General features: G+C 40.8%; 1 protein-coding gene across 3 annotated transcripts in view; it reads left to right on the top strand.

Annotated features, from left to right (window-relative positions):
• Positions 1 to 23,852, top strand: part of LOC126259264 (protein FAM193A-like) — a 242,585-nt gene that overhangs the window by 169,598 nt on the left and 49,135 nt on the right. For all 3 annotated transcript variants that reach the window (XM_049955899.1, XM_049955897.1, XM_049955898.1), the window contains exon 17: positions 17,201 to 18,094. In XM_049955899.1, the coding sequence (XP_049811856.1) occupies positions 17,201 to 18,094 (894 nt within the window). The remainder of the gene's footprint in view (positions 1 to 17,200; positions 18,095 to 23,852) is intronic.

Below are 23,852 nucleotides of genomic sequence, written 5' to 3' on the forward strand. Positions count from 1 at the left end.
CGTCATTCTAAGCAATAGCAGGTTTCTCACACATTTCAATATTTATAACACTCAAACAATGGAAAATCCAGGCTGGAATGTAACAATACAAGAGAAGGAAAGTTGCTTCTTACCATATAGTGGAGATGCTGAGTCGCGATGGGCACAATAAAAAAATTCACACAATCATAGCTTTTGGCCATTAAGGCCTTTGTCAGCAGTAGACACACACGCGCACACACATACACTCATGCGAGTGCAACTTGCACACACGTCTGCAGTCTGAGAGAGCTGAAACTACGCTGCAAGCAGCAGCACCAGTGCATGATGGGAGTGGCGACTGGGTGGGGGTAAGGAGGAGGCTGGGACAGGGAGGGGGAGGGATAGTATGGTGGGAGTGACAGACAGTGAAGTCTTTCAGTTTAAATGGAGGGTAAGAGAGAACGTGCGGAGGGGGCGGGGGGGGGGGGGGGGGTGTGGTAAGTAGCGGAAAGGAGAGAAATAAAAATAAAAAGAAATTAAAAGACTGGGTGTGGCGGTGAAATGACGGCTGTGTAGTGCTGGAATGGGAACAGGGAGGGGATTGGATGGATGAGGACAGTAACTAATGAAGGTTGAGGCCAGGAAGGTCACAGGAACATAGGATGTTTTGCAGGGAAAGTTCCCACCTGTGCAATTCAGAAAAGATGGTGTTGGTGGGAAGGATCCATATGACACAGACTGTGAAGCGGTCATTAGATGAGGGGTATCATGTTTGGCAGAGTGTTCAACTACAGGGGGTGGTCCACTTGTTTTTTGGCCACAGTTTGTCGGTGGCAGTTCATGCGGACAGACAGCTTGTTGGTTGTCATGCCTACATAGAATGCAGCACAGTGGTTGCAGCTTAGATTGTAAATCACATCACTGGTTTCACAGATAGCCCTGCCTTTGATGGGATAGATGATGTTAGTAACTGAACTGGAGTAGGTGGTGGTAGGAGGATGTATGGGACAGGTCTTGCATCTAGGTCTATTACAGGGGTATGAGCCATGAGGTAAGGGATCGGGAGTAGGGGTTGTGTAAGGATGGATGAGTATATTGTGTAGGTTCGGTGGACGGTGGAATACCATGGTAGGAGGGGTGGGAAGGATAGTGGGTAGGACAGTTCTCATTTGAGGGCACGAAGAGAGATAATCGAAACCCTGGCGGAGAATGTAATTCAGTTGCTCCAGTCCCAGATGGTATTGAGTTACGAGGAGAGTGCTCCTCTGTGGCCAGACTGTGGGACTTTGGGAGGTGGTGGGAGATTGGAAAGATAAGGCACATTGTTTTTGTACAAGGATGGGAGGATAATTATGTTCAGTGAAGGCTTCAGTGAGACCCTTGGTGTATTTAGAGAAGGACTGCTCGTCACTGCAGATGCGATGATCACGGATGGCTAGGCTGTACAGAAGGGACTTCTTGGTATGAAATGGGTGGCAGCTGTCGAAGTGGAGGTATTGCTGGTGGTTAGTAGGTTTGATATGGACGGAGGTACTAATGTAGCCATCTCTGAGGTGGAGGTCAACGTCTAGGAAGGTGGCTTGTTGGGTTGAGTATGACCAGGTGAAGCAAATGGGGGAGAAGTTGTTGAGGTTCTGGAGGCATGTGAATAAGGTGTCCTCACCTTCAATCCAGATAGCAAAGATTTCATCAATGAATCCGAACCGGTTGAGGGGTTTAGGATTCAGGGTTTTAAGGAAGGATTCCTCTAGATGGCCCATGAATAGGTTAGCATAGGATGGTGCCATGCTGGTGCCCAGAGCCGTACTGCGGATTTGTTTGTAGGTAATGCCTTCAAAGGGGAAGTAATTGTGGGTGAGGATATAGTTGTTCATGGAGACTAGGAAGGAGGTTGTTGGTTTGGAATCCATAGGGCGTCTGGAAAGGTAGTGTTCAATAGCAGTAAGGCCATGGGCATTAGGAATGTTAGTGTACAGGGAGGTGGCATCAATAGTGACGAGCAGGGCATCGTGTGGTAAAGGAAAAGGAACTGTGGAGTTGGTCGAGGAAATGGTTGGTATTTTTTATATAGGAGGATAGGTTCCAGGTAATAGTTTGAAGGTGTTGGTCTACAAGAGCAGAGATTCTCTCAGTGGGGGCACAGTAACTGGCCACAATGGGGCGTCCTAGGTGGTTGGGTTTATGGAATTTAGGAAGCATGTAGAAGGTGGGAATGTGGGGAGTGGTAGGGGTAAGTAAAGAGATGGACTCTGGGGAGAAGTTCTGGGATGGACCTAAGGATTTGAGTAGTGACTGGAGATCCTGCTGGATTGCTGGAATGGGATCACTGTGGCATGGTTTGTAGGTGGAAGTATCTGACAGCTGACAGAGTCCTTCTGCCACGTAATCCTTGCGGTTCAAAACTACGGTGGTGGAGCCTTCGTCTGCAGGTAGGATTGTAAGATCGGGATTAGTTTTTAGATGGCGAACTGCGGTTCTTTCTACGAATGTAAGGTTAGTATGCATGTTGAGGGATTTGGGGAATGATGGTGAGGCAATGTTCGAGGATAAGAAATTCTGGAAAGTTAACAGGGGGTGGTTTGGAGGCATTGGGGGGTGGATCACAGTTGAATGGAGGAGTGAACTAAGTTAGGCAAGGTTCTATATGGGTCTTCGGTTGAGTCTGATTGGTCGGGTTGGTGGTAAAAAAGTGTTTCCACTGTAGGGACCGGTAGAAGGAGAGAAGGTCTTTAACTAGTCCTGCATGGTTGAATTTGGGAGTGGGGCAAAAGGTGAGGCCTTTGGAAAGGACTGATATTTCTGTGGGACTAAGGCTTCTGGAGGAAAGGTTCATGACTGTGTTGCGGGTCTGTTTAGGTTTTGAGTTCTGTGTGGTGGTGGGAGTGAGTTTCGGAGGGTGGGGTAAGTGTAGTAGGTCTGCGAGACAGGGTTTGTCAGCTATGAGGGGGCATGGGGGAGGTTTGGAGGTTGTAGAAGTGGTGGAAAGTGGTACTCAGAGGCGGGAGTAGGGTGTGAGCAGGATGGAGAGGTTTTTGAGGTGACGCTGTGCATGTTGCTTAAGTTCCTGCAGGGCAAGAGTTTCAGTGTGTGTTATGGGTTCCAGGAATTTGGGATTACATAGCAGGAGAATTTTGCAGATGGAGAGAAGGTACTGCAAGGAGGATTGGGCTTGGTTGGTTTTGCAGGTCTATTTTGGTCAGGGCTAAGGATTGGCAGAATCTGAACAGGTGGAGGTCATTGTGGACGGAGGGGTGGCTACCAGAGATGGGTAATTTGATGGTAATCCATTAGGGGGGATTTCATGAGCCAAGCAACAACGCAGGGACAGTATGTGGGACTGGAATCTGGCTAGGGATAAGGAAACTTTTCTGTATTGACGAAGATGGAAGGAGTAAGGATCCATGGAGGTGCAAAAATGAGAAAAAATACATAAGAAAGTAGAATTACGTCCAAATAATTACGCAGAGATACACCCAAATACATGTGAAGAGTACGAAATGGATGCACAAGGGGGAAAAAGAAATGAAATCTGAGGAAGGCGACGATAGTGGAAGACGAAAACTCACTAAAATTGGCGAGAAGTCACAAAGGTCAAAGTAGAGAATTCTCTCCTTTCCGCTACTTATCCCCTCCCCCCACTCCCACTGTTCACCACTCCCACCATACTATCCCTCCCCCTCCCCGCCCCAGCCTTCTCCTTACCAGCACCCACTCGCCACTCCCATCATGCACAGGTGCTGCTGCTTGCAGTGTAGTTTCAGCTCCCTGAGACTGCAGATGTGTGTGCAAGTTGCACTTGAGCGCGCGCGCGCGCGCGCGCGTGTGTGTGTGTGTGTGTGTGTGTGTGTGTGTGTGTGTGTCTACTGCTGACAAAGGCCTTAATGGCTGAAAGCTATGATCATGTGAATCTTTTTATTGTGCCTATCGCGACTCAGCATTTCCACTATATGGTGAGTAGCAACTTTCCTTCTCTCGTCTTGTTACATTCCGTCCTGGATTTTCTATTGTTTGATATTTGCCTGACAGCTTTTCTTCGATCCTAACCCTGTGCTGTTTTCCTTTGTAACTACTTTCTTTTGCATCCCTATACTCAATGTCCATCCTTCTTTCTTTTCTTTCCTGTGTTTCTCTTGTTGCCTTACGAACCGCAGTGCACACTCTACTTACGAGCCACTCTGTATCAGCGGGCTCGGCCGCGCGCAACAGATGGCCTCAAGGCAATGCTGATCGTTGGTGCAGCATCTTATGTCCCACATTACTCCTGCCGATATAATTAAGCCTGTACCTTCAAACTGATAAAACTCCCTGTATCAGTTCGCATATTTTTGCGTGTTATCTCCCGCACTTTTCCGGTGCCACACGATCTTACATCTCTAACTACGAACCCCTCCTCACTCCCCACACTTCCTCCGTTCTATCCCTGTTCGCACCCACTAAATTCACCTCATCCAGTCACATCTGCCGTCCCCCTTCTCTACGCTTATCCGCCCTCAAACCTGGTACCCACAGTAATATACATATATTTATTATTGATTAGTTATTCTCTACTTTGACCTTTGTGACTTCTCGCCAATTTTAGTGAGTTTTGGCCTTCCACTATTGTCATCTTCCTCAGGTTTCATTTCTTTTTTCCCTTGTGCATCCATTTTGTACTTTTCGCACGTATTTGATTGTATTTTTGCGTAATTATTCGGATGTAATTCTACTTTTTTATGTATTTTTTCGCATTTTTGCACCACCATGGATCCTTGCTCCTTCGATCTGCGTCAGTACAGAAAAATATCCTTATCCCTAGCCAGATCCCAGTCCCACATACTGTCCCTGCGTTGTTGCTGTGTGTTGTACAATGACATAATTTTGTAGGTTCATTCAGTGATATGTGTAGATACTGTGTGCAAAGTGTGTTGTGAGTAGAGTTAGTAATAGTGAAGTAGTAAATTAAAATGTCATGCCTGATGTTGAAGTTTCAATGCACACCTTTTTCAAGCAGAAGCTAGTGTTTCATGCGTACAGTTGTCTATGATGTCATACCTCGTGAACTGTGTTGTACAATAATGTCATTTTGCAAGCACATTCACTGGTATATGTGGATACTGTCTGTAAACTGTGTTGCGAATAGAGTGAATAGTAAAGAAGTAATAAATTAAAACATCATCTGTGATGCTGAAATGTGACTGTATGTACAGCAAAAATATAGTAAGTGATAAACTTTTTTCCTTTCATCATTTTGTGTTTTGGGGTGTGGGAAGGAGTTTGGGGGCAGCTTGAAAAAATAATTGTTTGAAATGTGTAAAGTTTGTTGGCGATTGCAAAGTGCTCTCATTCTCAAATAATGTACGAATAAAGTCTAGGTGTTTGTGCACTGTTAGATATGCTGAGTCAAGACAAACACACAGTTCCTAATCATGTAGTTGTCTTGTTGCATTAAACTTTTAGCATAAGGTTATACCTCTTAATGAGTAGATTATGACAGCTTTTAAATATTGAAAATCAAATTTTTGTTGCCTCTGGAAGCCATTAGATAGGCAACTGCATCTGGTACCGGGTTCCGGCATAGTCTCTTGGTAATGTAGATACTCATTTGACCATTTACATGTGTGTTCTTAAAATTTATTTAAAGATGAATTTTAATGGTACTGTGTCTTGATTTGTTTAGAAAGCATTCCCAGTGGTGCATATGCATACATGCTCATTTGATAGATGTTACATTTTTGTTATGGTGTTTTCCTGTTGTGCTGAGAATGGAAATCTGGGAGGAGCTGTTGGTAGTAGAGTAGATGTTTCTATTTCATTCAACTAGGTAGTACATGACAATCGTCTCATGAACTGTAGTCAGTTTTGCTATCCGATAATGTAATATCACAGTCTTGGTCACTGTCCGAGGTGTTAAATTCAGTCCCAACCTTTCTATTAAGATTCATTTTCAAATGCCATAAATAATGATACAAGACTAGATACCCTCCTTCTATCAATTGTATAGAACATGGGTACAATAAGGTTATCTTTAGTGGCAAGAACCATAAATACTTGCTGCCAAGTGAGAAATATAACATTTTAGGGCATTTCTTAGTATAGTACTCAGTTATTGGCATGAATCGATAATATTAATTTATTAATGCTCAACTGGTTTACTGCGTGTAATGTGGCTGTAGTGCTGCTTGCTGCCATCTCGTGTAAGAAACATGAATGTGGGCCCTTGATAGTAGGCATGTTGACATGTGCAGTCACCAGGAAAGTGTTCAAAAAATTCCACAGTTCTATTTGCTTTCTGCGAACATGCTATCACAGCACTGTTGTAGTACAGTGGTCATGATTGTATCAGTAGAAACAAAAGTGACTGTGAATGAAGTATCAAAAGGTGCATCAGGTAATGGCAACTACTTGGACAGGTCAGGTTCATTCAGGGAAAATGGAGTCATTCTCTCTTGAGCATATACAGGGCACTCAGTAGAGATATTTGGCTTCTGGGTTCAGCAACAGGCTCCGTCAGCTGGCTGTGCTTGCATTGCGACACATTTCATCACATTGCACTTTAACAGATGCTATTTTACATTCAAGCAGCAGGTTAGAGGTTTAATTTACTATCTAACCAGCTCCAGTTTTTACAGATGATTAAACAAATGCGGCACAACCCTTAAGATTGTGTGAAACGTGAAAACTGTTTCTGAAATTATATGTCAATAGACTTTTGTGTGTTGTCAGAATAGCAGGCATATGCAAGCTTTTTGTAACTGGTTAGCCAGCCACACTTTGCCGAGATTTTTTTCTCTTTGTATTTCTGTCAAGGTTTTACAACAGACTATTTTGTGGTTTTACTTTATTTATAATAGCTATGATTGTGTGAGTGAATGTGAGTAAATATGAGGGGGAATGATTCAGGTTGTAGCTTAAGATTGTTCTGCATAGTTTTCAGTTTCTCATTTTAATCACATTTATTTTGCATTAATTTAGTGACAACTTTTTGAGTACCATAGATCCAGCAGCGAACACTTAACAAACCTAGCTGTGAGAAGCTTCATTGTTCATAAATTATACCAAATTTGTAGTTTACTGAGAATGGTTAGGGATTATTCCAGGAAAATGAAAGCCAACTTCTAACAGAAAAAAAAACTCCAAGTGTTCAGCTCCACCATGAAGAAGAGCTACATATAGGAAAGTGAATGTTGGTAGGTCTTCCAAATTTGGTGAGGACTGGAGTCTGGTAATCCTCATTAACAGATTTTATATTTTGTGCAGCTTGCATGCTTCATTTGTTAATTTCTTGCACATACATGTCCGGACTTAATGTAACACAATTGCGCTCTTTCTTTTTTTTCTCCCAGATGTAAAAAGTCTAGCAAGAAGTACTGCTCTTATGCCCTATCAACTAAGTTGTAAGACTGATACTCTTTTTCCTGGCAACCATGCATCACAGCTAACTTTTTGTAGTAGTATCTAAGTGTATTACCTGTAACTACAGTACTTTAATGGGATTGTAAAAGAATTATTAATGGCAGAGCTCTGTTTCCTAATAATAAAATTGTTGATTTCATAATTTTCTTCATCTGTAGAAAGTACACATTCATTTACAGCGTAATTGTACATGGAAGTGAAATGTGGGCAATAAGCAGTTCAGACAAGAAGAGAATAGAAGCTTTTGAAAAGTGTACTGTAGAAAAACACTGTAGATTAGATGAGATCAGTAGGTTCCATAACCACTGAGGACCTACTGAAACAAATTGGGGAGAAAAGAAATTTATGGCCCACATGCCATGGCAATGGACTAAAAAAAGGCATAGATTAACTAACCGAAAGCTCAGGTTGGAATATTAGCAATATTATGAAAAGCATAGATTGCTACTTGCTGTAAAGATGACAAATTGAGTTGCAGACACACACACACACACACACACACACACACACACACGATGGCTATCTCTGAATATAAGCAGCAGTCTCAAAAGAAATGGTACGGTGGAAGGGCAAAGGATAGCAGGGTACAGGTTGGAGGAGAGAAGAGCATTTTCTGGTAGTGTGAGAAGTAGATGGTAGCAGGAGAAGGCTGCCAGGCACAGCATTGGGAGGTTGTGGGGATGGGGAATTCCTTACTTCCAACTCGCTCTCACTGTCCTTTCCACAGCTCCCTTCCTAAGAACACCTTCCTTTCAGCAGAAGAAAGGACAGCCATACACAGCCTCAAAACAGGTCCTGACCAAATTGTCTTACCTGCAGACAAAGGTTCCACCACTGTCATTATGAATCAAAGTGACTACCTGACAAAAGCCTCTGCGATTGTCTGACTCCACCTATAAACTCTGCCTTAGTGATCTGATCCCAGAACAGCAATACACCCTCCAATTCTTGCTTAAAGCCTTAGATACTTCCCAGAACCTGTCCCCTGAATCAATTTCCTCCTCACCCCTATGATGCCCTGCACATCTACATCTAGTCCTTGCAAACCACTCTGAAATGAGCTGCGGAGGATATATGCCATTGTACCACTTACTAGTCATGTTCCTGATTGAGATACCGCACTGCTAATTTTTGATTTACTTTACTGAACTTTCTGCTTGCTTTAGTTGTTGTTTGTACTTTGGTAATCATTATTTGCACAGCATCATCATCACTGAGACCAGTTTCGATGTGGACATCCTCACAGAGGTCAGGTCTGTTTGTTGCCATTAGATTCAATAGATTTCCATCATGAGTGGGGTTCCTAACCATCTATTCTAGGTAGTTTTCAGAGAAGACATTTAGTAATGTTTCACAGATGCTTACCATGCCTACCACTAACAACACTGCAGTTCTCCCAATTAATTGTTGGATTATTAAAGTCTCCACCAATGATTACAATATGATTATGGAACTGAGTGAACTGAGGTTTTCTCTGCAGTTTCTGGTTATATTAGGAGATAAGTTTGGTGGATGATGGAAGGACACAGTCACCATTTTATGACCACTACTGTTACTGAGTCTTTCCCAAGCAGTCTCACATGCAACTTCAATTTATCTCTCAGTGGATTTTATTTTCTTGTCAACTGTGACAAATACACCTTCTTCATTTCCAATTTTCCTATGTACTATTAAATTTTCCCCCAAAATCTCAATGCTATCAATTTCAGGTTTCATTGAGCTTTCTGTACATGGTATTTTGTGAGCTTCAGTGCTTTTCAAGAGCACTTCAAACTCTGGCACTTTGTTGTGAATGCTTTAGCAGATAACCACTAGAATTTTAATCTTTTCACCTGTGGAAGGCATTTCTTTCTATCTTACACTGATACTTCTGGGTTTCTTACAGCTATCATTATCTGGACTGGATGGAGAGTCACATAATCTAAAAAAAAAAAAGTGTGTGCACCCCACACAGTCAGATACGTGTACACTTCTTAGCCCTATGGCGCAAGTCGAGGAAGTTACTGCCCAGCTTGTGACAGAACTTTCGAAGTCTCTGGTTCAGTTCCTCAGCTTGACTCGGAACCAAAGGGCCACGATCAGTGTTGGGAACAATGCTGCAGATTGTGTACTTTGTGGAAACTCCATGCTCAAGGCTGGTTTTCTCAACCTTCTTGCAAGTCGCTGAAATGACCCAAGAATGACATCGGAGCGCAGACGACAGGCACAATTTGTTCTGACATGCGCCGCGATCTGCAGTTGGTTGTTGTTCCCTCAGTAGCTGCTGGAATAGCATCTTCAACATGTTGAATGAAGCCCCAGACATACACAATGAGTGTACCTGGTGTCCTTTCATGTCCCCAGCTGCCATTTCTCTATGTGTTACCATCATTTGCCATATGTTTGAACTGCCGATGATTAATGGACCACTGCCCTTTCGCATTTGTGTCGTCCTGACACCAGACAAAACAGGTTTCCCCAAAACAGGTGAAGTGAGTCCCACTGGCTCAGTTTCAGTGGAAGACAGCACCCCCTGAAAGACAGCACCCCCTGAAAGACAGCACCCCCTGAAAGACAGCACATCCTGAGTCCTCCCTAATCCCTATCCATCCTGTACAGGATGTCTGCATCTACCATTGATACGCCACTCGCAGTCAAGTGGATGAGTAATGACAGATCCTGTACTTCTTGCATAGGAGACAGGATCCACAGGAGGAGTTAGTACTTGAGGTACCTTTGGTACAGGTATCACAGGTACAAGGCTCTTGAGAGCTCTTCCAACACACCGACTCACAGCAGCTGCAAATCGTATGACAGTACTCACGGCGATTCATAGCTGATTCCGAACAGCATTCACAGTGGGGCTGCATTTTGGCTGGTGCAGTGTATTACAGAACAGTGAACAAATCATTTAAACTAAACCTACTGATTATCATTTAATCTGTTGAGTTAAAAATTACTAATTCTGTATAGGAATTGAAGTAAATACACAAAATAAGATTTCTGTTAAGGCAACAAAGAAACTTGTGCTGAAAATTACTAGTTCCCTAAAACTTTTTGGGGTTAATTATAGTTGTTAGGAAACTTGAAAATAGAGTTAATTTATGATGAGTGTAGGGTATACTCCTCTTTAAGGGTAAGTTAGATGTAACACAGTATGTTAATTACAATATCTGCTACAGTAACTAAATCATAAACACCAGTTTACTACAAATCACATATGCACAGGACAGTGGTAACTTACGAAAGTTCTCAAAAATGCATGTTTGTTTGCTTTGGTATACAATGAAATTTGGGGTGATCTATTCTTTCGCAGCTAGCCTGTCACAAGTGTATCCTACCCCATCAGACGCCAGTGAATATGTGAAAGCAGCCATGTCATACATGAGCTCTGCTGCAATAATTGTACAACTACTTATATTGGTATGACTACCAACCAGTTGTCCACGAGGAAGAAAGGCCATTGCCAAACTGTGGCCAAGAGCAAATGGACCACCCGTGGCACAATTTGCAGCTGAACATAATATGCTTGATTTCCCAGCTTTTCTTAACTGTGCAGATAGGAATCACCCTTATAAGACATTCTCTGCTCCCAAAATTATCCTGGCTTCAACCTACAATGACCTATTGTCCCCACACCCTTCACCCAATAGTTTCTGCTCCTCTGTCCTATCACCTCCTCCCAATTTGTTTGTGTCCCTCACCCTCATTGTGTGTCACTCCCTCCCAGCAGACTCACTGATATTTTCCCCTTTCTTGTTCCTCTACTTCCCCCTCTCCCACAGCCTCCATACATTGTGTGTGGCTGTCTTGTCTTGCTGCCGTCTGGTCCCTACCCACTCCGCTATACAGCACTCTTCTCTCTCCCCACCTGTACCCTGCTATCTCTCCCCCTTCACCGCTCCACTCTGGTTTGCTGCTTTTGTTCAATGCAAGAGTTGCATTCTGGGTGCAGTGGCCAGAGATAGTGGTCATGTGTATGTGAGGTATGCCTACTTGTGTGAATATATATGTGTGTGTGTTTTTTGTTTTGGCCAAAAACCCTATGTGGAACAGTCTTTTTTATTGTATCTGCATCTGCCCGCAACTCAATGTGCCCTCTTTAAGAAGGGATAGATTGATAGGAAACCTTCTGAGGCATCAAGGTATTGTTGTTTTGGTATAGGTGGGAAGTGTGGTGAGCAAAAATTGCAGAGGGAGACTGAGGCTTGAATACAGGAAGTGGGTTCAAACAAATGTGGGTTGCAGTAGTTATGCAGAGATGAAGAGGCTTGCACTGGATAGATGAGCATAGAGAGCTGCCTCAAACCACTCTTCAGACTGAAGACCACAACAATATTTCATTTTACTGCTTAAAGGTATGTGCTGGTTGACACTAGTTACACAAGTTTTATTACACTGTACTGGAGCCAGTTTAAAATTAATTAAAATTTTAATGTTGATGTTTGGAGGCTGCATGGATGAATGTCTGTCTGTGTATCCATAACTTTAAAACAAGCAGCCTTGTCTATATAGACAAATAAAAATGTCATTTAACAATCATATGAAGGCCACAAAGCACCTTGAATACAAAATACTTCTTTAAACATTTATATACATCTTTTCCTCTGCTTGCTGATTGTTTTCAGTGTAGTTATTAGAAGTATTATGTATTTGGACCTGTTTGCTGCCTTGTTTTAGACTATTAGTGATTTACTGAAGTATTTTTATTAATAGTTTAGGGATAATTGTGGCTTTTATGTTTCACAGTCCCTGCTATTGTTTATGTAGTCATTAAACTTCCATTAACTTTGTATGCCATTATGTCAAATTAATCTTTCACATTTTGTTAATTCATTGTCTTCACCATTATACATCTCTTTTTTTTTAAATTTCTAGTTAGTGATCATTTAGTGTGTTATTAATGTTTCAGCCTTTTCCACTGTTTGCAATTTTAAACTTTTGATGTGATGTTAAAATCATAACTCATGACCACCACATTTTCTCCTCCCTAGCCTTCCGAATATATATTACACTACCCTACCCAATTTGTGCTTCTTCTCCTCCTTACCATTACCCTTGCCCTTTGTCTTGCAATACCTACCCTCAGCTGCTTCCTTTTGCCATATGTTCCCTTCTCACCCCACCCCCAGCTTTTCCTCCTCCTCCTCCTCCTCCTCCTCCTCCCCGTCTTTTGTCTTCTCCTCCTCTTTCATTCTTCTCTTATCCTGTTTCTTCCTGTGTTTTGTTCATGTTCTTAGAACAAGGCAACTGACTTTTGTTTGCGAGTTAAGATAAACCATGTTGGTTGCACAAGGGCTGTGTTATGTTGTTGTTGTTGTTGTTGTTGTTGTGGTCTTCAGTCCTGAGACTGGTTTGATGCAGCTCTCCATGCTAATCTATCCTGTGCAAGCTCCTTCATCTCCCAGTACCTACTGCAACCTACATCCTTCTGAATCTGCTTAATGTATTCATCTCTTGGTCTCCCTCTACGATTTTTACCCTCCATGCTGCCCTCCAATACTAAATTTGTGATCCCTTGATGCCTCAGGACATGTCCTACCAACCGATCCCTTCTTCTAGTCAAGTTGTGCCACAGACTTCACTTCTCCCCAATCCTATTCAATACCTCCTCATTAGTTATGTGATCTACCCACCTAATCTTCAACATTCTTCTGTAGCACCACATTTCGAAAGCTTCTATTCTCTTCTTGTCCAAACTATTTATCGTCCATGTTTCACTTCCATACAAGGCTACACTCTATACAAATACTTTCAGAAACGACTTCCTGACACTTAAATCAATTCTCGATGTTATCAAATTTCTCTTCTTCAGAAATGCTTTCCTTGCCATTGCCAGTCTACATTTTATATCCTCTCTACTTCGACCGTCATCAGTTATTTTGCTGCCCAAATAGCAAAACTCCTTTACTACTTTAAGTGTCTCATTTCCTAATCTAATTCCCTCAGCATCACCCGACTTAATTCGACTACATTCCATTATCCTCATTTTGCTTTTGTTGGTGTTTGTCTTATATCCTCCTTTCATGACACTGTCAATTCCGTTCAACTGCTCTTCCAACTCCTTTGCTGTCTCTGACAGAATTACAATGTCATTGGCGAACCTCAAAGTTTTTATTTCTTCTCCATGGATTTTAATTACTACTCTGAATTTTTCTTTTGTTTCCTTCACTGCTTGCTCAATATACAGATTGAATAACATCGGGGAGAGGCTACAACCCTGTCTCACTCCCTTCCCAACCGCTGCTTCCCTTTCATGTCCCTCGACTCTTATAACTGCCATCTGGTTTCTATACAAATTGTAAATAGCCTTTCGCTCCCTGTATTTTACCCCTGCCACCTTTAGTATTTTAAAGAGAGTATTCCAATCAACATTGTCAAAAGCTTTCTCTAAGTCTACAGATGCTAGAAACGTAGGTTTGCCTTTCCTTAATCTTTCTTCTAAGATAAGGCGTAAGGTCAGTATTGCCTCACATGTTCCAACATTTCTACGGAATCCAAACTGATCTTCCCCGAAGTCTGCTTCTACCAGTTTTTCCATTCGTCTGTAAATAATTCGTGTTAGTATTTTGCAGCTGTGACTTATTAAACTGATAGTTCGGTAATTTTCACATCTGTCAACACCTGCTTTCTTTGGGATTGGAATTATTATATTCTTCTTGAAGTCTGAGGGTATTTCGCCTGTCTCGTACATCTTGCTCACCAGATGGTAGAGTTTTGTCAGGACTGGCTCTCCCAAGGCCGTAAGTAGTTCTAATGGAATGTTGTCTACTCCCGGGGCCTTGTTTCGACTCAGGTCTTTCCGTGCTCTGTCAAACTCTTCACACAGTATCGTATCTCCCATTTCATCTTCATCTACATCCTCTTCCATTTCCATACTATTCTCCTCAAGTACATCGCCCTTGTGTAGACCCTCTATATACTCCTTCCATCTTTCTGCTTTCCCCTCTTTGCTTAGAACTGGGTTTCCATCTGAGCCTTTGATATTGATACAAGTGGTTCTCTTTTCTCCAAAGGTCTCTTTAATTTTCCTGTAGGCAGTATCTATCTTACCCCTAGTGAGATAAGCCTCTACATCCTTACATTTGTCCTCTAGCCATCCCTGCTTAGCCATTTTGCACTTCCTGTCGATCTCATTTTTGAGACGTTTGTATTCCTTTTTGCCTGCTTCATTTACTGCATTTTTATATTTTCTCCTTTCATCAATTAAATTCAATATTTCTTCTTTTACCCAAGGATTTCTACTAGCCCTCGTCTTTTTACCTACTTGATCCTCTGCTGCCTTCACTAATCCATCCCTCAGATCTACCCATTAGTCTTCTACTGTATTTCTTTCCCCCATTCCTGTCAACTGTTCCCTTATGCTGTCCCTGAAACTCTGTACAACCTCTGGTTTAGTCAGTTTATCCAGGTCCCATCTCCTTAAATTCCCACCTTTTTGCAATTTCTTCAGTTTTAATCGACAGTTCATAACCAATAGATTGTGGTCATAGTCCACATCTGCCCCTGGAAATGTCTTACAATTTAAAACCTGGTTCCTAAATCTCTGTCTTGCCATTATATAATCTGGAAATGTCTTACAATTTAAAACCTGGTTCCTAAATCTCTGTCTTACCATTATATAATTTATCTGATACCTTTTAGTATCTCCAGGATTCTTCCATGTATACAATCTTCTTTTATGATTCTTGAACCAGATGTTAGCTATGATTAACTTATGCTCTGTGCAAAATTCTAACAGACAGCTTCCTCTTTCATTTCTTGCCCCAATCCATATTCACCTACTATGTTTCCTTCTCTCCCTTTCCCCAGTGTCGAATTGCAGTCACCCGTGACTTAAATTTTCATCTCCCTTCACTATCTGAATAATTTCTTTTATCTCATCATACATTTCATCAATTTCTTCATCATCTGCAGAGCTAGTTGGCATATAAACTTGTACTACTGTAGTAGGCATGGGCTTCGTGTCTATTTTGGCCACTATAATACGTTCACTATGCTGTTTGTAGTAGCTTACCCGTACTCCTATTTTTTTATTCATTATTAAACCTACTCCTGCATTACCCCTATTTGATTTTGTATTTATAACCCTGTATTCACCTGACCAGAAGTCTTGTTCCTCCTGCCACTGAACTTAAGTAATTCCGACTATATCTAACTTTAACCTATCCATTCCCCTATTTAAATTTTCTAACCTACCTGCCCGATTAAGGGATCTGACGTTCCACGCTCCGATCCGTAGAATGCCAGTTTTCTTTCTCCTGATAACGACGTCCTCTTGAGTGGTCCCGCCCGGAGATCCAAATGGGGGACTATTTTACCTCCGGAATATTTTACTCAAGAGGACGCCATCATCATTTAACCATACAGTAAAGCTGCATGCCCTTGGGAAAAAATTACGGCTGTAGTTTCCCCTTGCTTTCAGCCGTTCGCAGTACCACAACAGCAAGGCCGTTTTGGTTAATGTTACAAGGCCAGATCAGTCAATCATCCAGACTGTTGCCCCTGCAACTACTGAAAAAGCTGCTGCCCCTCTTCAGGAACCACATGTTTGTCTGGCCTCTCAACAGATACCCCTCCGTTGTGGTTGCACCTACGGTACGGCTATCTGTATCGTTGAGGTACGCAAGCCTCCCCACCAACGGCAAGGTCCGTGGTTCATGGGTTATAAGAGACTAATATTGTGTTATAAGAGACTAATATTGGCTAGCAAATAATAGAACAGATAGTCATTTACTCTGCAAAAATCTGTGGAAACTTATGTAATCTTTACTGTAATAATACTTCTTTTTTCGTGTCCTCCTCCTATCCTCATCCTCCTACTTTTACATCCTCTGTTAGATATTGTTTTGTTTTCTCTTAATACATTCTATTACACCATTGTATAAATCAGTTTGTTGATCCTTTTTTAGGGGTCGGGGGCTGATTCACAAATCTGATGATATGCAACATGACTAATTGCTTAGTAAGATAAAATTCTTAAATTAATAACTCACATTGAAATACAAATATTTTGTAAACATTGACCTATAACCAGTGCAGTATGTTAATAGCAAATACAATCAGTAATTAAATGCAAAGCTATCTCCTGCAAGCATTGTCATTGTTGTTTGCTACATATTGCACACACTGATTACACTTTTCCACCAAAGAGGCATCATTACAGAATTGAGTTCTATGTTTATTCACTTGTTTTTTTTTCTAATTTAGGATTAATACTACACTGTCTGGGCATAAATGATTAAAAAGGAGGAAACTATAAAATTTTGCTTGTGCCGGGAATTTAGGGATTCTCAGTTCGATTGTGTGATAAAATCAGATTTTCAGACCTGTATAATATTGTGCTGTAAATTTCTAAACAGTGAATAACATGAAACTTCGTGAGGTTAACCACTTCTCTTCACGTATCTCTTATATTTGCTCAAAATATTTTACACTTGGCAATTGATTTAATGTCACTCTAGCTTTGTTTGATGTTTCTGTTGCAAAGTTAGGCTACAAATATTTTTTGCTCAGTTGTCTTTGATTCTGGTTAAAATTTTTGTCCAGTTTGAGACCTAAGAACATTGTGGCTCAGAATTATTCATACTTTCTGTGCAAGTTGTCCACTGTTTAGGTGGCAGGCTGGGGACCACCAGTCTTCCCAAAAGTGTAGGAGAGATAGTAGCTAAGTGAGCCACGGTGAGCTCTGAAATATTCATGTTTAACTTGGGTGTACAGATGTGGCAGTGAATGCCAGATTTGTAATGTCCATTCAGTTTTCACATCTCTACCAGATTTCATATTAAAAGCTGATATATGACATAAAAAGTGTGTGAGGTGTCATCTTTTTTTGAGTATCTAATTAAATGTTTTTTGTGTGTTTCAGTTTGCCAGTCGCAGGAGACTACACGGCAGACAAACCAAGAAAATCTTGCACAGAGCTCTAAAAATAAGTCCAATGTTAATGGCAAGGCTACTTCCAGTAACAATAAAACAGGTGGTACTAACAATAATGTTAATAAAAATTCAGCAAACAACAGCTTGAACAGTAAAAATAGCACAGGCCAGAACAGCAATAGCAAAATGAGCAGTAACAGTGGCAACAGTAACAGCAACAGTACTAGCTCAAGTGGAAAGAAGAAGAAAAACAAAGGAAACGGTAACTCGAATGGCACAAGTCGAAACAACACTTCTAGTAATCGGGGTGCAGATACAGTTTCTAAAAATGTTCCAGACAAAACATCTGGAAGTTCATCTGAAAACACATGTAAAAACACATCTAAAAATATTGCATCTTCTGTCGCACTTATTGCTGGTGATAATAGTTGTTCTGATAGATTTTCTTGGGATAATTGTTCTGTGGATACTTCACCAACTGTGAACATTTCTCGCACTGCAAGTAAGACTGTGAGGTCAGACCAGACTGTTTCAAATTCAGCAACTAACGGTGACAATGGATCACAGTCCTTCAGTCTTGAAAACCTTAAGCTGCCACCTGGCATTACTATCACTAAGGTCGATGGACCAGTTATTGCTGTTCAACGAAAGACTGGCCAGAAGATGAGTGAAAATGTTCCCAACTCTGTGGCTGGACATTCACCACCAGCGACCTCTACAATAGTTGCAGCTCCATTATCAGGAAATGGAGCTGTCGGCCATAACCGTCTCGGCACTTACGGTCAAGGAGTCACAGGCTCCAATGTTATTGTTGTTGATACAGGCCGTATGAAAGATGATATGGAAGTCAGCACCACCATTGTTGGCAGCACATCATCAAAAGGTATGAACCACAAACATTTTAAGTCTAGTTGCAGCCAATACTTTATATGTAATCACTTCTGCTATAATTTAAGACTGCGGTCAAATGTAAACAGATACTGTGCTCTTTGTTTTCACTTTCACTAACTAACTGAACTTTCAGGTATTTTTTTGTGGGTCCCACTGTGAATGAAAAAAGATTGGGGAAGTCAAAAGACACTGTTGTTATATAAATTGCTGGCTCCCAGTAATGTTGGACTGCTTGTGTGATATTAATTGAGGAAATTTTTCTTAATTTATATCTGCAAGAAATAGTTAAAACTAACAATAGGTCACAGTAGTTGTGGCAAAGAATAGAACAAAACTATTTTTGTTTTGTTATTGACTAGAAAGAAAAACTCTGTAAAGCTATGCTGCAACAGTGTTGACAGGAGAGGGAGGAATGAGTGGGTGGGAATAGGTTACCGTATTTACTCGAATCTAAGCCGCACTTTTTTTCCGGTTTTTGTAATCCAAAAAACCGCCTGCGGCTTAGAATCGAGTGCAAAGCAAGCGGGAGTTCTGAAAAATGTTGGTGGGTGCCGCCACAACTAACTTCTGCCGTCGAATATATGTAGCGCCACACAGGCATGCTTTGTAGGCACAAAGATAAATACTGGCACCAAAATCTCTGCGTCAGTAAATAAATTAAAAAAAAAAAAAAAGTGGAAGACGAGCCTTTTTCCTCCGCCCAGAGTTTTGACCACGGCATTTTGGTACATTATCCAACGAAGTAAATACAAATTCTGTATTGTTGATCTTCGAATGTAGCAGCATTTCAATGTACTACGAAAATCCGACTGGCAAGACTGTTTGGGAAGTTTGTCCATATGGCCAACTCTACGTTCTGAATTTTTTCCTACCTGTGAGAAGAGATGGTTGCTAATAGGAGCTTTTATGAATTGTGAATCACATGTAGTATTCTCTTCGCCATAAGATTAATACGAATATAAACATTTTGCCATGTATTGTTTCGTGTTTGCTACTATCTCATTTAAATCCTGTCTGCCTAATAAACTACGAAACTAGAGTGAGACAACAGCAAACGCGGAAGAATATACATATCATGTCATGTTTATATTCGTATTATTCTTATGCCTGATAGTGATACAGTCAGAAATGAAGCACGGCAACTGACTAGATTTGTAAATCTAAGATGACTAATTTCTGTGCAGAATGTAATGAACTAAAGAGGCACCTGCAAAGATTTTCAAACGGAGAAAAATTTTCGCTAAAATTTCGTTCAGAACATCATCTATCATACACAGTCTATTATTTGGTTCTTGTTGATCATTATCAAAGAAAGCAGTAGTGTAAGTAACAACAAATGTTTCGCTAATGAAACGATTCCTCTCTATTTTTTATTTGTAAGCGGCGGTAGCGCGCACAAAAGCAAGCCACGCCGCGAGCGGCGACAGGCCGTAAACACGCACTATCAGAATGCGACAAACAATGCATGACACAGTACAGTAATGCATTTTCAGCTTAGAGTGACGTAAACACCTATAACAAAGAGAACGGCACTTATCAGATCAAAGAAAAATAAGCAATCAATTCAAACCAGACGAAGCACGTTAAAAAGGAAGGATATCCGTATAAATACGGATGGAGCGCGTGACGCGTAGCAATGGCTACCTGGTAAACCGTAACTGCTAAGCTTACGACTCGAACCAAACTACTGCAGCTGTATCGTCATTCATTCGACCTAAATTGTGTCTCATGTTACAATTAGACGAACTTTGTTTCGATTTGGAGGTGCAACCTAAAACTTTTTCTCCCCTTGAATTTCGAGTCTCAAATTTCAGGTGCGGCTCAGATTCGGGAAAATTTTTTTTCCTTGATTTCGAGTCTCATTTTTCAGGTGCGGCTTAAATTCGAGTGCGGCTTAGATTCGAGTAAATACGGTACCCCCGTCTACTAAAGCCCTTCGTGTACGTCTCACTCTGTGAACAGTGCAGTGGTCACAATAGGTCGTATGGATTTGTGTTTACTTTTAGAGTAGATCAGATTATTTTTGTGGTGTGGAAGTGTGTTGCAGAGTTAGCAAGTGTTTCATCCCGAACAATGAGGCAGGTAGTTGCCGTGAAACTGTTGGTGGAGTACTTAGGTATTGTAGCTGATATACTTGCAGGAAAAGAGCATGTTATTTATGAACAAATAAAGCAACAATTGACAGAAGAGGATGCTCTAACAGCAGAGGTTACTACATTTTCACATGAAGTGGTACGAGATGGAAGAGACAGCAGATGAAGAAAATTAAGTGTCATGGCAGTGAGGGACAAAGCAATGTCACCAGTGGTGGATTTCCAGGGTCACCTGTGGATTTCCAAGGAATGAGGAAATGAATCAAGTTTCCAGAAGGATATCTGGCTGATGCATACAAGATATGGACAAAACAACCAAAGGAAAAGCTGGAAATGTTGATCCTACCCATATGTGTCATCTTGGATTAGCATGATGTGACACTGTGCTGAAAATTACAACAGTGTTGGCACAGAAAAGGAAAATAAAGAGCAAAACTGTGTTACAAAACTTTGAAAACAGACTGAAACATCATTCGTCAAACCCAAAAATTCTCCAGGATGTGATATATTGTGATTTATGATCATTTTATAGCATAGAGACAGGAAGACACAATAATACATGACCACACAGTGGGACTGTGCATACTGAAAATAAAGACAGGAAGTGACCCTCCCAATTCACTGCAGTTCAAAGCTACCAACTCAGGGGTAAATAAATTTAAATGTAGGAATAAAATTATCTGTCACAAAACAACCCACAAAGTTACAATCGGTTGGTTGAAGGCGTACAGATATTCAACAAAAAGCTTATCAGTTTGGAGAGAAATCAAGTCTCTCATTAAGGAAAAAGTCTGTGACCAGCTCAAGTAATTAATGCTTACCAATGGATATTTGATGAAGAGTTACAATCTGGATGGACTCTCGCAGTGAACGGAAGTAAGCATGTCTGTGTTGCAGTTGGATCCATAGCGGCAAACACACTTATATGATAATACCTGGGATTGTGATGGATGGGGTGCTGCTATCTCAATTGTATGTCCTTGTATCGGAGTTGACTGGCCATTTTCCTGCAAATATAAATGTACTGAATACGCTAATAAGATGAAGATGGATTTTAAAAGTTTTTCTAGAACAAGTAATGTGGCCAGATATAAAAGGAAAAACTGAAGCCTTTCTCGTAGTTGACTCCTGGACAGCCAGTAGAGATGATGAACTATACAACTCTACAGTTCCTAAAGTCATTGAACTCATCAAGAAATTCATTCTAGCAAAGTGCACAGGCACTGTACCTCCTGCTGATGTTTTCTTCTTCTGTGCATACAAAAATTTTGCGAAATTTATCCCAGATACAATTATGGTATATTTTGACAATGACATTAACATGTGACATAGAGAACACTCCTTATGCCTTCAGTCATTTGTGTATTTCCAGTTTTCGGTAGCACGATTCTGCAACTTAATCAAATTTGCATTTTTTCGATGCGCTACACCAAATACTTTCCAGGTGTATTTCAAACACCCTTGGAGTACTCCTTTGAAGAAGGAGTAACGAAAGAGTGTTTCCATGAGAACTGCGACCAACACGCTCTCACCAAATGTGCACACGGCGAGAACTGTCTATGTACTGACCATGCTGTTATTGTTGACTAGTGTATTTTTTGTCTTTAATGATGTACTCAAGTAAATAAACTCTGTAAGAGTGTGTTTCATATCACATTATTGACTATTTATCTCAAATAAACCATTGTATAATAACTCATTTGCACTTACATTATCTTCATCATAACTTTGACTGATGCCTTCTGTTTTATTAGTCCATACCAGCTATAATTTTTATGGTGTACATATATTTTGCTGCTCTGTTAACTGAGCTACGCAAGAATATAATTCGCTCGACAACATATTGTGACCTCCCCTTGTAAGAACATTTAACTCAGTAAAAAGAAATGCTTTGACTTGAAATAAAATGTGAAATTCTTTTATCTATACTGTTTGTCTGCTTTTTGTGTTCTAAAGCATACTAGGATAGAAATGCATTAGTGAAGCAGAAACAGTGGTATTGGAAAAGATAATCACTTACCGCAAGAGCGTGTAAAATGATCAATTGATGGGCAAGACACAGGTGATATGATATGGAGTGGGGGGGGGGGGGGGGAGACAGTGGGAACACTTGACAAATATTGGTTGCTCATATGGGACAAAATATGCTGACATTTACTTACAGGATTACATGCAGGCAAGGGTTGGGGTGAGGATAGGACGTTAAAACGGTAGCAGCAGCCCACTCACAATATAGTTTAACAGAGAAAACAATCAATTTTTGACAATATTAAGTAATATGTAATATAATGTATAATGTAATAAAGTAATGTAGTATAATATAATGTAATGTAACATCAGAAAATAATTTGAAATAGGGAGCACATACCTGTGACCTGTCCGTAGTTGGAACAGGAATAGGGGGCCAAGGAGTTAAGAAGTAGATTGAGGATAGGACTGTTAGCAAGGTCACAAGGATTGTGGGACCATATGATACAGAGAAGCCATGGTTGATCAGAAATATCAAGAGGGCTACAACTGTGAAGCAGCTACTGAAATTCAGACATCTATTCAAAGTTGCCTTCTTCCATAGTTTGGCAGTGGCCTTTCAGTAAATGTATGTCTTGCTGTTGGTTACACACAGATTGCAGTTATGAAGTGGTTACTGCAAAATTGATGTATGATATGGCTTGCTTTCACCCGTGGCCCTCCCTTTAATGGAATAACTTGCATGCGTTGTCCTACTCTAAGAGCATTGCACTACAAGAGTAGGACATTGTCAAAATGTTAGAAGAGTGTACAAGTTCTGTGTTTCTTGCAGAGACAGTTTTGCCTCGGAACAGATAACAGTTGAATCACAGTGAAATGGGGTGCCAACTGGAAAAGTACTCCAAAGTTGAAGCACGAGGGTGCTATGAAAAGTTATCGGAACAGAATAGAAAAAAAGTACTTACATCATTAAAACTTTTTTTATTTTTAAATGTAGTCTCCTTGTAGATTAATGCACTTGGTCCAACAATGTTCCTAAGAAACCTTTTTTAGTGAAATGAAAAGAGTTAGACGTAATAAAAAAAAACAAAAGAAGATTATTGCAATTTCTGGGTAAGTTTTTGTGAGTTAGTGAACAAGTGAGGTATAGTAAATGCTTAGATGACGTATGCTACATGTTTTTTAATATTATGATACACAAAGGGGGAAAAAAGTTTGTTAGCAAGAATCTTGAAAAGCTCTTGACCGTTTTAATTCAGATGTTTACACGATACTGTAATGTACATTTGGATGGACATGGGATACCTATTTCATATATATAATAGAGGGAAACATTCCACATGGGAAAAATATATCTAAAAACAAAGATTATGTAACTTACCAAACGTAAGTGTTGGTATGTTGATAGACACAAAAACAAACACACACACAAAATTCAAGCTTTCGCAACCCACGGTTGCTTCATCAGGAAAGAGGGAAGGAGAGGGAAAGACGAAAGGATGTGGGTTTTAAGGGAGAGGGTAAGGGGTCATTCCAATCCCGGTAGTGGAAAGACTTACCTTAGGGGAAAAAAAGGACAGGTATACACTCGCGCGCACACACACACATCCATATGCACATATACAGACACAAGCAGACATATGTAAAGGCAAAGAGTTTGGGCAGAGATGTCAGTCGAGGCGGAAGTAC

This window comes from Schistocerca nitens, chromosome 5 (assembly GCF_023898315.1).
Source record: "Schistocerca nitens isolate TAMUIC-IGC-003100 chromosome 5, iqSchNite1.1, whole genome shotgun sequence".
Taxonomy (NCBI): domain Eukaryota; kingdom Metazoa; phylum Arthropoda; class Insecta; order Orthoptera; family Acrididae; genus Schistocerca; species Schistocerca nitens.